The sequence below is a fragment of the Pleuronectes platessa genome, chromosome 20, assembly GCF_947347685.1.
Source record: "Pleuronectes platessa chromosome 20, fPlePla1.1, whole genome shotgun sequence".
NCBI lineage: Eukaryota > Metazoa > Chordata > Actinopteri > Pleuronectiformes > Pleuronectidae > Pleuronectes > Pleuronectes platessa.
The window spans coordinates 6,481,118-6,495,420 of NC_070645.1; the positions used below are offsets into that span (position 1 = coordinate 6,481,118).

At 41.3% G+C, this 14,303-nt stretch overlaps 1 protein-coding gene across 13 annotated transcripts in view; it reads left to right on the top strand.

The window, feature by feature from the left end:
* The window catches only part of ccny (cyclin Y), a 51,905-nt gene that overhangs the window by 24,546 nt on the left and 13,056 nt on the right, over positions 1–14,303 (top strand). For 12 of the 13 annotated variants that reach the window (XM_053412455.1, XM_053412456.1, XM_053412457.1 and 9 more), the window contains one exon: positions 12,958–13,032. In XM_053412455.1, coding sequence (XP_053268430.1) covers positions 12,958–13,032 — 75 coding nt within the window. Of the gene's footprint in view, positions 1–10,996; positions 11,006–12,957; positions 13,033–14,303 lie in introns of those variants that run through there. The other variant, XM_053412468.1, reaches the window with a different exon arrangement.

Below are 14,303 nucleotides of genomic sequence, written 5' to 3' on the forward strand. Positions count from 1 at the left end.
ATCCTTCTTGTTGGGAGTATAGTGAGGAAAAGGTGGGTGTAGTCATCACTGTGGCTGATCACTTGAGTCCACTCATTCAAGTTAAAAAGTTGACTGTCTATATTTGCAGAATAAGGTTGAGATGTTGAAACTTTTCTGGGCTTATGCCAGATTTAATTAAAAAGGCTTTCACATTGTCATAAATGTATTTCATGAACATGAGAGGGTCACTTTCTTATCCTCAAATGAACTAACATTGACATTGTGAAGATGGGTAGTACATTATTTTAAAAGCAAATGCTGTAGAGTAGGTGGAATGTCAACATTTATGAGGGCTCTTGAGCCAAAGACTTGTTAAAACAGTTGATGTCCAGCCATGTCCCCATGGAGCTATTAATAGGTGTTTTTGAAGTCGGCCTTGATGATTCTCTGGTACTAAAGGGAGTTTGAAAAGAGGTTTGCCCTTCATGCCTGGACTGTATACTTTGGTCAAGATGCTGTTTGAGGGGATTTGAGAAGATTTCTGCAGTAAGGGATAATTTCATCTTTATGCTTTCTTGATGTCATTACATTGTTTACATTTGATCCATTAATTTTGGTTGACATTGTAACTCAAGCAGCAGAACAAAGAAAAATACCTACGTTCTGTTGTCATCAACTGCGTGGGCTGCATCTACCGTCACTGGACTTTGATTGGTTTGTAGATGGTCGTGCATCTGATGTCCCTATGTTGTCATTTGTTTCCGCAAATTTTGTTATTAAAGTGCATAGATTGATTGCATTTGAATGAATGAATGAGATGAACCAGTTAACTTTGATAGTTTTGTTTCCACTGTTTTGGTATTACTACCAGCAAAATGATGGTTAAATCATTATATTGTTGGAGTTGACGAACAAGTAATCTTGTCAGTCACTTCAACTTTTTTTTTTTTATTCTTGTAATGTTTTATGCTGTATCAACTTCCTGCACTTGAAAGTCAGAAATATCCCAAAATGTGTTTTCACACTCGGAACAAACTGAAAATGCATCAGTTTGATGCGAACTGAGACCACGTTTTTTTTCCTGACCAAATTTTGGTCTGTTGGTCCAGACTGTGGATCAAGGCATCTTTCACTCATTTGATTCCAAGGTAGGAGTGAAAGCTCCTTGTTAATCCATGTCTTCAAGCTGTGTTTTTTGTAAGCTAGGAGAATAAAAACAGGAAATGAGTGAATGCCCATGGTTAAGAGTTGATTTCATTTGTGTTGCTGGATGGCATAATTGGAAATCAGCTTACATAATGCAGTCTGTCTATTTGCTTGCTGGAGTGGTGCTTATCAGTCGCACGCATTGGGAATTGGACTCGATGGCAATTAGATGTAGTGTTTGGGAGCTCAAGAGATCATCTGGGTGCAGCTGTCAGCGCTTCGCTTGCGTTACTGGAAAATGTGTAATACACAATGGGAGAGATAATTTGTCATGATTTAAGCAGAAGGGACAGAAACACCGAAATTCTATAGAGGATCATGAAGTTTGCAGGGTTGATCTTTGTGACCATATTTGACCTGATATTTGCAATTCACTGTCAGGATTTAAGAAGAGATTTACATTTAATACCTCATACCCATTTTTTCCAAGTGAAAGAGCATTGGCCTTTCCAGAAGTCCTTCGGGATCAAATGAGAATCAAGTCACAGATGGTTTGTTAAAACTAATGATAAACTATAAAGCCCACAGATGGCATTACAGTATGTTGTCCCTATGTCTTCCATACATTACGTTGCCTACACCGCAAGCAAATGTTGTGCTAACCAAATTGAAAGCCAACTGCTTGAGCCTAGAACTAGCAGTCGGCGTAACAGTGATGGTGAAACTATTAATAATATCTTTATCAATCCTATGTTTTCCACAGTTATGCTGGAATGATTAAAGGCACCATCGTTATAATAAATAAGACCCAGTGGGTGTTGCTAGGGTTTATTCGCCCTAAACTTAAATCTTCAACTAATCTGACCATTAACTCAGATAGGTTTATGTCCTTTTAGATTCATAATTGTCAATAAACAGCAACAGGATCAGTCAGTCATCTTCTTACTTCAAACCGGATGTCACAGTGACAAAATTTGTGTTATTTCTAAATACTTCCTGTGTCTCAACAAACTCTAAAGATAAATCTCACTCAAGAGAAGGGACATTGCTGAGTTCCATACTGACTAGAGGCCCTTTTCAGACCTCTGTTTCTGATGACCCGATCGAAAGTGGACAGCTCTATAAGTGTGAACACACCCAAGATCTATTGAGGACACATTTGAGAGCCGAGCACACAGACCACATTCTGAGGTGGTGTGGGACACATTTGGCCATATTCTTTTATCAGTGTGAACTCAGCTGACGTCCTGTGATCTGCAACTGTTTCATAATGAACTGAAAGTCGTTTTTTAACGTTTCTTTGTGACCACTTCTACAATATCACAACAACACTAACCAATACGTATTGATTTAAAACATATTTGTTCAAAAATGTCTAGAAATGATTTCATCGTAGAGCTGAACACAGTGTAATGATTCATTCATTCACTCCAGGCTCTACTTTCTTTTTCCCCTCCCTCTCTCACATACACTAACAAACCCATTGACAAAGGACCCGTCTGTTATTGTCAAACCGCCTGAAAAAACATTATTCGGTACATGCTTATTTGCATATAGATTGATGACAAGCGGTCCCATTTCAAGTAGTCAATGGAGACACATCTGGAGGTGGAGACACATTCTAATGCCGGGTGTGAACTAACGCATGTAAAGCTGTCCACTTGTGATCAGATCACTGGCACGTTAATACCAGTCCCAACAGGGTCGGAGAGGAGGCGGTAAGAGAGAGCCTCACATGTCTGTTCTCATGACGTGACATCAGCTCTACAGCTGCAGGCGGCTGTTGGGACTTTCTGCATGAACCGCACCATGGAAATGAAGCAGCACACAGCTTACTCTCCTTTCTCCTCCATTACACTGTGACCTAAAGACTAAATGCATTCACAATGGAGACCATCTACAGGACACTGTTTAGCCTATTGCAATGTAATCTCCTGCTAGAACCCAGTATTTTAAACCAACTGATAAGTTTTAGAAAACGTAACTGATAATCGAATATTGTATCTTAACTCAGGCAATCGAGAACTGCCAACTGTCTCTATCAGCAGATGCTCTCCTCTCACCGATCTATACTGGCAGCGGTTTTCACATTTAATCTTTAAAGCATTAATGCACGTATTCACACCAGAATCTCCTTTGAACCCACATGTGGGCTTTCATGTGGGTATTTGCAATCATATATGGCTCTCTCCTATAGATAACCATATGCTTCACACTCTGATGTTGTTCATGGGGACGAGTGGAGTCGGGTCTAATTCAGCTAACTGAGCACATAGCCATGTTTGTTGAGCAGGTGTGGAGGTAATTACACGCTGCTGAATGGCTGCTGGAAATTGACCTTGACTCCCGGAATCCCACAGCAGCACCCGGCAGCCGATACAGTCGACAACAAATAGCTTGAGCGGACAGAGAAGTTCATCTCCATTGTTTGCTTCTGTGTAAATATTGTGCGGATCAGGCGCCTTCTGCCATTTGCCCGCTTGTCAAGAAGAATTGATAAAAAGGGGTTGTGCTTTTAATTGTATTTTAAATAACACAATTATAATCCCTGAGAACTTTTCTCATGTTATTCGTATGGTTGGGTTGTTTTGGAAAGACATTTTGTGGGCATAAGATTTTTGATGTCGGATTTCTGCTAATGAGTCCCACTATTTCATCAAATTCTAATTGAGATTCTTGGCATTTTATTTAATTATAAGCCATTATTTCTTTAGATTGCTTCAAACTGGTAATTTGCTTGCATCAGTGATGGCACGTATTATTATTCTGCAGTGTTTGCTTTTGTTTGGGTGCATTTACATTTGTGTGCTGATGCTTGTGCATGCCTACATTTGCATGTGGGAATGTGTTGTGCGAAGATGTAAACACAGACAGAGTATGACAGAGCTTGGCACAGATGTCCTTCCTGTCATCCTGGACTCCGTTCCCAGCTTGACACTGGATGAACCCCGCAGAGAGGGAGAGAGAGTGAGCGAGAGAAAGAAAGAGAGAGAGAGAGAGAGATTAGAAAAGGAGCTGTGAGAGGAGCACTGGGTGATTCTAGCAAATAGTTTATAATATTTCTGTATCCTTTCTGGATAATACTCCATGAAAGTGAAGCAATTTGAATCAGTTTTAAGCCTTTTTTTTGCCGTTGCGTGAACAGATTGTAACATTACCTAAGACGATCTTATGTCTATTTAGTTTGCTTATAACAGCCTGTGGACTGATTTCTATGTAAAGACTCAGGGCAAAGTTTCCAGGAAAATCCAATCATGTGACATGTATGCTCACCCCAGAGTTCTTCGCCTCAGTACGTCTCACCAATGCCATACAGCACAACATTACTGTAGCTTACAAGTGGAACCAGCTGACCTCAACAGAAACAACCAGCTTCCTGTTCAACGCAGCCTCAACACTAAATCCAAATAAGCACAAAAAAAAAAGTATCTTTTCGTGAAGCCTGTCTGGTGAAGTGAGAATGTTACCGAGGTCTCAACATCAACCATTGCTGGAGACTCAAATGCAGTTGATGTTGATGCCAAAAATCTGGCATGTTTAGGTGACTGATAATCAGAAGTGTGTGCAATTTGGTGCAGATCCAGATAAAAATCTAGTTTCGACTGTTTTGTTTGCAGTTTTACACAACCACATTGTGCTGTTCCAGCTCATAGAAAACTCTTGAAGAAGCTGAATTAAACTAATAAACCCTATAGCAGTATTTCCAGTGAGGTATTATTGAATATCTAGCTGTTGTGAGCTTTATTTTGTTATAAACAGTGTGTAACTGTATGTAGAAATATGTTAAGCAGTGTCTCTTTACGTTAACTCTGTGTGTGCACAGGCCCTGACACCAGAGCAGTGGAGAAGTTTAACTGAGTAAATCAACATATTTACTGTAACAGGTGGCAAATCTCTTTACAGTGCAGTGTAAACCATGTCACTGCCTCACAGAGCACAATTAAACTCAAACAGTTAGCACAGGGTAGTGTAGAAGCAGGTGGGAGAGGCGGATAGAGAGATAGAGCAAGAAAGAAAAAACGCAGCGAGCCCTGCTGTCTGTCTTCATCTTTGATGGGCTTGCCTCCACCATCTGAATCGTTTCAAGCCTGCGTTGCCTAGTTACAGTGAGCAGAGGATGCATGGATGGGAGGAGAGAGAGAGAGAGAGAGACAGAACGAGGGAGGGTTGGTTTATCGTTCTCATTAGCGTGCAGAGTAAACGAGTCCCAGTCCCTGAACCGTTCAACACCTCACACGCCTGACTCACCTCCGTGTCTTACTACTGTGCTCTCTTTGAACAATGGTTGTAAAATCCATATTGGAGATATGAAATGACAGGTGGTCGTGTTTGGAATAAAGGCAGTGGATTAGGGGTAATGTTTCTGCCCTGCTCTTCACTGAGTCTTCAGTGTTGTATCATTATGTATCCCTGTTTTTTTTAACCAACATCGGAGCCCATCGACCATCATCTGATGATGAATTCTCTGGGAGCTACTGCCAACATTTCGGGGCTTCCATTGTAGACTCCACCTTCTCTTTGCCAAACACTGTTTGCAGTCCGACCAGCGATACAATGTTTTACTTTGATCTGACCAACATCTACATTTGCTGTTTGGTCAAATTCCTGGTATTATTACAAGTGTTATACCTTTGTCACAGTGAGGTGTTGGCATGCTGACCTTAGCATTTGGCTCAAAGTACACTTTAGCTTTACAGTGCCACGAGCATGGATGTATAGGCTCGCTATCTTTTCAGGACATACAGCATGTACTAAAGCTGAAGGTGTAATGTCTGACTTTTATTGTATTGATTTCTCCCAAAGAGAACAGACCCACAGTTTTCAAGCACATTCAAGATAGAATGACAGAATTACCCGCTGCTGAAGTGACCTGATGTGGAAGCGGAAGGAAATATTTTTAACTAAGTCCCAACTTGACTGGCAGGTCTTCTCTGTTTCCTCCAGTCTGTGGTATTTTTACCCTTCTAACCAGTGTTTCTCACTGCCTCTTTAATGCCTCAGCCAAACAGCATTTTCAAACAAGCACGGAAATAGAGAAAAATGAGATTATCCTTGGCAAATTTATTAATTGCCCATTAGTCATTTAAGCACAGACTGACTTCTGATTGTAGTTAAATATTATAATCTTTCACTTGTTAGTGCTGCTGTCATTCTCGCAGTTATTATTAAGAAGATTATTCCATCCACAAGTTTCTCTTTTAAAATTGCCATTATAACTACTAGTATGGCATTTGTTAATTTAACAGTATTACAACTTTATGGTCTCTCTATCCTCCTCTCTTTTCTCCACCTCTCTTCCCCTCTTCTCTCCTCTGAATACCTGCGGTTCAGGCAAATTCTGTTTCTTCCTGTAGTTTTTTTTTTCTCCACTTTCCCCAAGTGTTAAAATGATTGTGGGAACAATTAGGTTTCTTTTAATAAAATTGATATCAACCTCACCATGTAGGTGCCCTGAGACAATGTATGTTGGGATTCGGCTGAGTTTCATTAAAGTAAAGAAAATGGGATTATGTTTTCTGTGGATTTCAGGTGAAATCTTTTTCAGTTTATTCCCCTCTATCTTCTTGTCCCTGTCGGCTTTACCGTGATGAGAGCTCAGCTCTTTTTCTCTGCGTCTGCATCTCTGCACAGGGTTTGGCCTGCATCTGCAATCAATGATACAAGCTGAGGGGTGGTTCAAGTTGCGAGGGAGAGTTATGATGGTGCTGCTGGGGGTTGTTCCATTGGTCTGTGGGTTGGAATAAGTGAAAATTACCCATTCATTTGGTTTTGCCCGTTAGTCACGTAACAGTATATTAAACCAGAATTTTAAATGTCTTATTCAGTTTGTGGTCCGATATTGAGAGGAATTCCTTATCGTTAATTGCATCCCTACTTATCACATAAATAAGAACAGATGTAAAAACAGCAGCTGTATGATAAGCTGCTTTTAGAAAGACACTGATTCTCTGCACTTTCTCTGGAGGAGGTGTATGTCTGAACGCAAATGAGAGCCTTCAGATTATCTGAAGACTTTCTCCACCTAGCCCTGTAGTATAAAGTCAGCAGAAAGACTGATCTAAGCGCACTGCTGGATATCAACCGCTGGAGTGGTTGGAATGGGGTAGATGACAAATCACCAGGTTAAAAAGCAGAGCCATACACGTAGAAGACACAGGCAAAGACGTCAAGAGAGTTTGTGGTGATAAGAGCCGACAACGCTGTTGATGTGTGCTGTAAACAAAATCAGGTGATCATCGCAGCGGAATGAATGTTACTTTCCTGCCTCTGCTGCTCTCACCCGGCTGCTCCAACCCTCGCCTGAATAATGAGGAGGATTTGTTGCTATTGGGAAAGCATCTGTGCAGAGAACCTCCCACCACTGTGTTGAGCATGCATGAAGGGAAAACTGTGGATAAAGTCAGGACCCATTTCTCTGGTCTTATCCACCGGAAATGTCTGAAAATGGCAAAGTGACACAGCATTAAATGCCTTAACACAGATAACACATTGCTAGAAAGGTGCCGAGTAAATCCCTCAGCAGGAGCTCATACTATTACACCGTCCATATCCCTGCTGTATTCTGCAAAGTGGTTTTCTGTCCAATGAGAGAGACACTTAACTGTATTCACCTGCCCCACACATTCACACTCTATCCTTTATTCACTCAGAGTTCCCACTGTGTTTGTTAACGGCGTTGTCCCCTATATACACACACACACACACACACAAACGTACACACAACACAAGACTGTTATCAGCGCCAGCTCACAATATCATGTGGTGCAGAGGTCGCAATGTGATACATATGAGACGACAACTGTTTAGCTTCGATGCTCACAGCTGCTCTCAAGAGGCCGATTTTACACTAGAGAGCCGATGGATGAGATTCAAGGTGAGATCACGAGAGAGTAAAACGCTGGCCAAATGTGCCCAGAGCTTCAATCCTTCAAGGTAGATCAAATCAAATTTATTTATATAGTCCATATTCATAAATCACAATTTGTCTCATAGGGCTTAACAAGGTGCAACATCCTCTGCCCTTAACCCTCAACAAGAGTAAAAAACATAGAAACCTCAGAGAGATCTGCGTGTGAGGGATCCCTCTCCCTGGACAATAGATGCCACATGGAACTGAGAACATCGGCAAAATAACAGTATTTACAACATTTATTAGAAGAAAAAAGGTAAGATCCTCAGACAACCTGAGGACGGCTTTGCTTTGCTCGGCCTCGTGCACTGACCTCTCTGTAGAAACGTTGGTAACAGACACAACGGTCTGATCGAATGCAACACGACATTCCTTTTTAATTGATCATTTTTCAAACACAAACTACATCTTGTGCTGTTTTCATAAGATGCACTGTGTGCTCCTTGTCCATGTGGGCGTGTTGCTTGATGGCATGCTGTTGACAGCAGGGCCGTGCCATGCTGTGCCATCTGGATGCCTCCCCCCCCCTCTCACTGCAGGCTGATGCCTCAGCAGGGCAGCCAAAAAATCAGCAATAGACCTTCCTGTCTGGGCTGATGTTGCAATCTGAGGGAACCCTCATAACAGGGCCCGAGTGCAGGCAGGCAGCGTGCCAGCTAACTGCTAACCATGCCAATACAGATGTCATTGTTCACAATGTAACCAGCAGCAACATGGAGGGTGTCGGTTTCCTCTGCAGGTGGATGCAGCTTGTTGTGGGGAATGTTTCAGGGGGTTGTGGTTGAGGCCCAGGTTCCCCCTGAACAACAAGTTACTGACTGTTTGATGTGTTGGACATAAACAATAAACGATAAACAATTATACGTTGGTAGAGAATATAAATGTCATTTCTTGACCATGAGTCAGAATTAACTGTAGGCTAAATATCCAGTAGATGTTAAATGCCAGGAACCATTTTTAACTTTTATAATTCCTTACATTTACTCTAAAGTGCATTGTATCTCAAATATGCTGTCATTTTAAAATGAAAATTAAGAATCCCTGGCCCAGTTTTGACTTTAGCTTTAACATCTGTTCTGGGTTAACCGATCACAGTTGGCCAGCGCTAAGTGCAAGTCTGAATGCACCCAAATGTGTTGAGAGATCCGATCATTCAAACCACATTGGGAGTTGATCTTGAATGTGTGTGGCCCCGATTTTTAGCTGTGTAATCACAAATGTGTTTTGGGCCACACATTAAGCATTTTGAAGAACTGGTCAATAATTGTGTTATTGTGCAGTTTTTGGCAGGACAATGTCCAGATGATAGATTTCCATTATTTACAATGGAACATTTGAATGGGCTACGAGCTTGCATAGGGGAAACAGTTAGGAGACGAAGATTAATGATGTGTAGCTGCTCTTGATTTTGTCCTTCATCTTTCCACATAATAGGTTTGTTCTGCTGGGGAAGTCTGTCTTAAATCTATACACACTGACCTAATCCCTCCCCTCTTTGTTTAGCCTACCTCCCTAACAATGTGTAACCGCCACCCCCTGCTTCGCTTCCTCTCCACTTCCTGAAATGCAGGAAGTTGGGTGCTTGCGTCTCCCCCAGGTTGGAGAAAGGGAGAGAAAACAGGGCAGGTTGGAACCACACAGGAGGTCAGTGACGAGAGCTGTGGGTAGGGACACACCCTGGGTCCGTGGACAGTCGGCTTCCTTCCTTTTAAAGAATAAAAACGTTACGTCATTTGTGATTAAGAAAGCAAAGATACTTTCAGCTTTAAGCAGTAATTTGTGACTGATGTTTGTGTTACTTGAGTGTGATGCATCACTAGGAGTGATGAATGCAGTGGAGCAGTGTGCAACATCATTAAACCACCTTCAGTTCTCCTTAGCTGCTCTTCGCTTGTTCGCACACAACCATCTTTTATTCAGCACCCTATGTCACTTCCTCCCACATCATGGTACAGTGTATATGTGTGTGTGTCTGTGTTTGTGTTGTGAGCGTGTCCTTTGAGGCTCTTCAAGTGGCTCTCCAACACAAAAAGAGAGTAGTTCAAAAGAGTTCGGACACAATGGCGACGGCTTGCATGCATAACCTGCATGGTACTTTAAGAGACTCTCATTTTCCCCAGTGTCTGCCCAACCCATGCTCTCATCTCCAGTATTCTTTTCTCATATTAGTGTTAGGGTATTAGAGCCCGTAATATATAGAGAATAAAGTTGAAAATTCACGTGAATGAAGTTGGAATATTACAAGAAAATAAAAAATAAATAAAAGTTAACTAGAATTAAGTCCTAATAGTACAAGAACAAAATTGGAATATTGTAAGAAAAAAGGAGAAATTACAAAAATAAGGTTGTAAATTTACTAGAATAATTGTCATATGGCCATGATACTCCTTCATACTCTTCCCTTCCTTTTTCTTTTCTCATTTCCATTTGTTCCCTTCCTGTCAGTCACACTTCAGAACAGTCAGTCTCATCACTTTTCTACTCTCTCGCCCTGGTTCCTCCTCATAGCCAACCCGTCTCTTTTCTTTTGTCTCTGTCTCTTTCTCTCTATTAGTGTAACTGGGTGTTGGTCCTGTCTGACCCTTCCGGTTTCACTGACATCATCCAAGACACCAGGAAGCTGCTGATGGGGTCCAAATCCCACCCTGCTCGTGCACATTGTCTTTTAGTTTAGCTTTCTTTGTGCCCGCAATATTACATCCGTGCATTATCATAACTTTTGTTCCCGGCATTGTAGATTTTAGAAGTTAATGCTTAACCCAGATGGAAACACAGTAACAATCTTAACCTTAAGTCAATACATTTTTTCTCTCAGGCTGTTCAGGATATTAAATCAACTGACCTGACCACCATAAAATCTAAGTTATCTAGTAGGGATAATACCAGTCCAGTGTTCAAACAACCGAGGCTCTGTTTCACTATCCACAGATATGAATGTGATGTCTTAAGGCTACAAAAACCTCCTAAATACCCCACTTTTCTATAACAGTAAGTATAAAAACTCATGCTTGAACATGATTTGTCCTTTGGGGTTTAACCGGGGCAAAGAAATGGGGCATAAAACTTATGCTGATACATTCAGTGGTCTTGCATCCCTGCCATCTGCCTGGTGACATTACTGTAGCTCCCTCCGGTTTGGTATTAACATGTCATCCGACAGGGGGGAGGGTGGAGTGTGCTCAGTGTTTCATCATTTAGATTAGCCTGTGCAGGTTTTGCATTAATTCTCCATTCACACACTAGCACTGGAATGATTAATTACTTGATAAATTGATCATCAGAAGATGAACATGATTTTTGTAACTTTTTCTTAGGCCAAATGATGACTTGACTAAACAAAGAAAACAAAACGGGAATAAATTAACTGATATTGACAATAATTATTAGTGTCAGCTCTCGGACTAATTTTCACGTCATTAAATATCTGTTAACCATGTCACCCATGTCCAACTTACAAACAAAGCTGTCCTTATGTATCCAGTACAACAAAGAAAGTGAATGTTCTAACTTCAAAGCCTTGATTAGTGTTTAATGCAGATGATTAGCTGTAAACTACGGATACATACATGTTATTCAACAAATATGTACTGTAAATGGCAGAGATATTTTTGTTGACGTTTTAATTTCATGTTTGATCCTGTTATTAGGACTTATAAATAATATTTCAACTTTTTCGACTTTAGGGCAAAAATGTCCATATGCGAAGAAGCTTAGTGCTCTGCTGCTGAAGACAGGGAAGGTAGTCCTGGTCTCTACAAGGCAGAAACTGGGAAAAACTGTGTACATAGGCAACTGCTACAACTGCTGTAGCACTCAAACTGTAAAATTTTCTGAACGGTCAAATATCCGCTGCTATAAGAACCCCTTTGTCGCTCGTTATTGCTTTGACACAGTCTGAATTATTTTTCAAGCGGCAGCTTTAATGATGCGGGGAGATGGGTTTGTCCTGAACTCCTTTTTTTCCCTTGTCCCACTTATGTTAGTGTAATTCCCGATGTTAGTGGGACATCACTCTGGTGGTGCCGTTTCAAACGAGTCAGCTTGTTCGATGTGCTACCAGCCGTATGTCCGATAGCAGCTGTGTCTGCTATTGTATGATCCACTCGTCTTTGTCCGTCGTCTTTATAGTGAGTTTGAAACTGAAGTGTTCCCAAACAGACCTAAATGATGAGGGAGGGTCACACTCACAATCTAGTCCATCGCTAAAGTTTTCATTCGAAATTTGAGATGCACACAACTAAGTTCTGCTCGGCTGTATTCGCTCGGTACATGTGCGTAACAAACCGAAAGGGTCGTAACAGAAATTGTCAGTTCGGATACATCTACCGTTACACCCCTATTACAGGGCAAAAAAAACCCAGAGAAGCTGACAACCTACAGTGGAAACCCCTTGTGTTATGGAGTAGGTGGATATACAAACCTGCTGCCAGATGACGTCACGTATGCTCGAAGAACTTGCTCGTGATTTGTTGCAGTTTCAGCAGCTTGGGTCTTATCCCCGGGTTGATGCTAGGTGGTATATGTGTGTTTATATGTGTGTAGTGCAGTGATCTAAAACAAATCGAAACCGTTCTGCTGCGTTTGTTTAGGACATCGATTTACAAACAGCCATTTACACAGTGCTGGTGCAGTAACCTGTTGGCCGACAGATTGTTTTTCCATCCCAGTCTATTACAAGGGAGGTGGTTAACCCCTGAAGCCAGTCCATCGTTTTCAGCCTCAGAATGAAAGATGTCAGTCCACAATGTGTATTGGTTAGAGCCTTCAGCACCACAGCTCTATTCATCTGCTGCTGAGCGTAAAGTAGAGAGATAATGAGTGAGCGACTAAACAAACTCAACTGTTTACACAGGATGCTGTTTGCAAATCAGTTTGGAATGGATCTATAATTTGAGAACTGTCTGTGATACTTAAATTATCTTTCCTCTTTTTTTCCCCAGATCTGCCAATGGAGTATAATCCCTCAGATCATCCCCGGGCCAGTACCATCTTCCTCAGCAAGTCACAAACTGATGGTGAGTTCTACTCCATTATATCTGCATCTTGTCTTTCCTTAAATCTCATCTCAACATTTCTTCACTCCTCGGTTTAGGAAGGCATGTAGTGGTATGTTTAGTATGAGGAGCACAGTCAGATTTCACAGTCCTTGAAAGGGCCACGAGACTGGAATTACTCCACTGGAGAGAATGGCTGAACACAGTAAACATGCAGGTTATTAGTGATAAGGTTGAAAGCTTTCTAGCAGGCATAAACATGACCTGCTCAGACCTGATGTGTGTGGTCTAGTCTGACTAATAGGATTACTTTTTTTAACGATGCCAGTACCAATATCAGGGAATAAAACATTTCTGATGCTGTCATAGATGGCAATACACTTACATGCACATCAAAAGCCAGACTCTAATGTGATGGTGCCTTTAATGCCCATTATGAAAAATGCATTTAGCTGTAGGTTAATGAGGGATTCCTATCACTCTGAGTCATTCACACCTGTTTCTATTGGCCGTCTGTTTTGGAGGATTCAATCCATGTTGCCGTCTGATGACTGTATGAATGAAGGATGAAGAATCTGAGGAATGTGTTGCACAGTTTTTGAGGACTGTGACATTACGTGTGTCTCATTCAGAGTTAATATCTTGATGAAATGGCAAACAGGAACTGGTCTGTTAGAGAATGTGCAAACAAGGTTAGGGATTATCATGCAAACTGTCAAATCAATTCCACAAAGTTTTCAACTGATTACATAATTTACATATTAATGATGCACACACAGTTCAGCTAAATCCATTAAAGAGCCCCGTGCCTCCCATCATCCATGTTTTTAATGAATTGGCACAGATCCTCAAAGATGTCGCAGATTCCACCTCCACAGTTTGGAAAAAATCTGTAACCAAGTCCGTTCAAGAGATAGATGTCTGCTACATCAGTGGAAAGCAAGGTTGTTTCATTGATGCAAAGATTGCAGATTTCGAGCTACACAGAAGTACCATTGACCAGCATCCTGTAATCCACCATAGAGGCTTCAGGCAGACTGCCGTGATAGTTTCCTAGCGGCCGCCTCTTCGTCAGATTTTCTGTGACTCAGTGTTTTAGAGTTTTGATCGTTTCATTATTTTACTGTCAGACGGAGAGAGAGAGATACCGAGTCTGGAGCCTCCAGACTGACAGTAATATCACCTATCAACTGAAATGTGATGAAGTTGTTTTTTGGGATTACCTCTCAGTGCAGATTGTATCTGTTCAGAGAGGATTAATATTTTTGGAAAAACTGGTTCAGCTGTAGAGT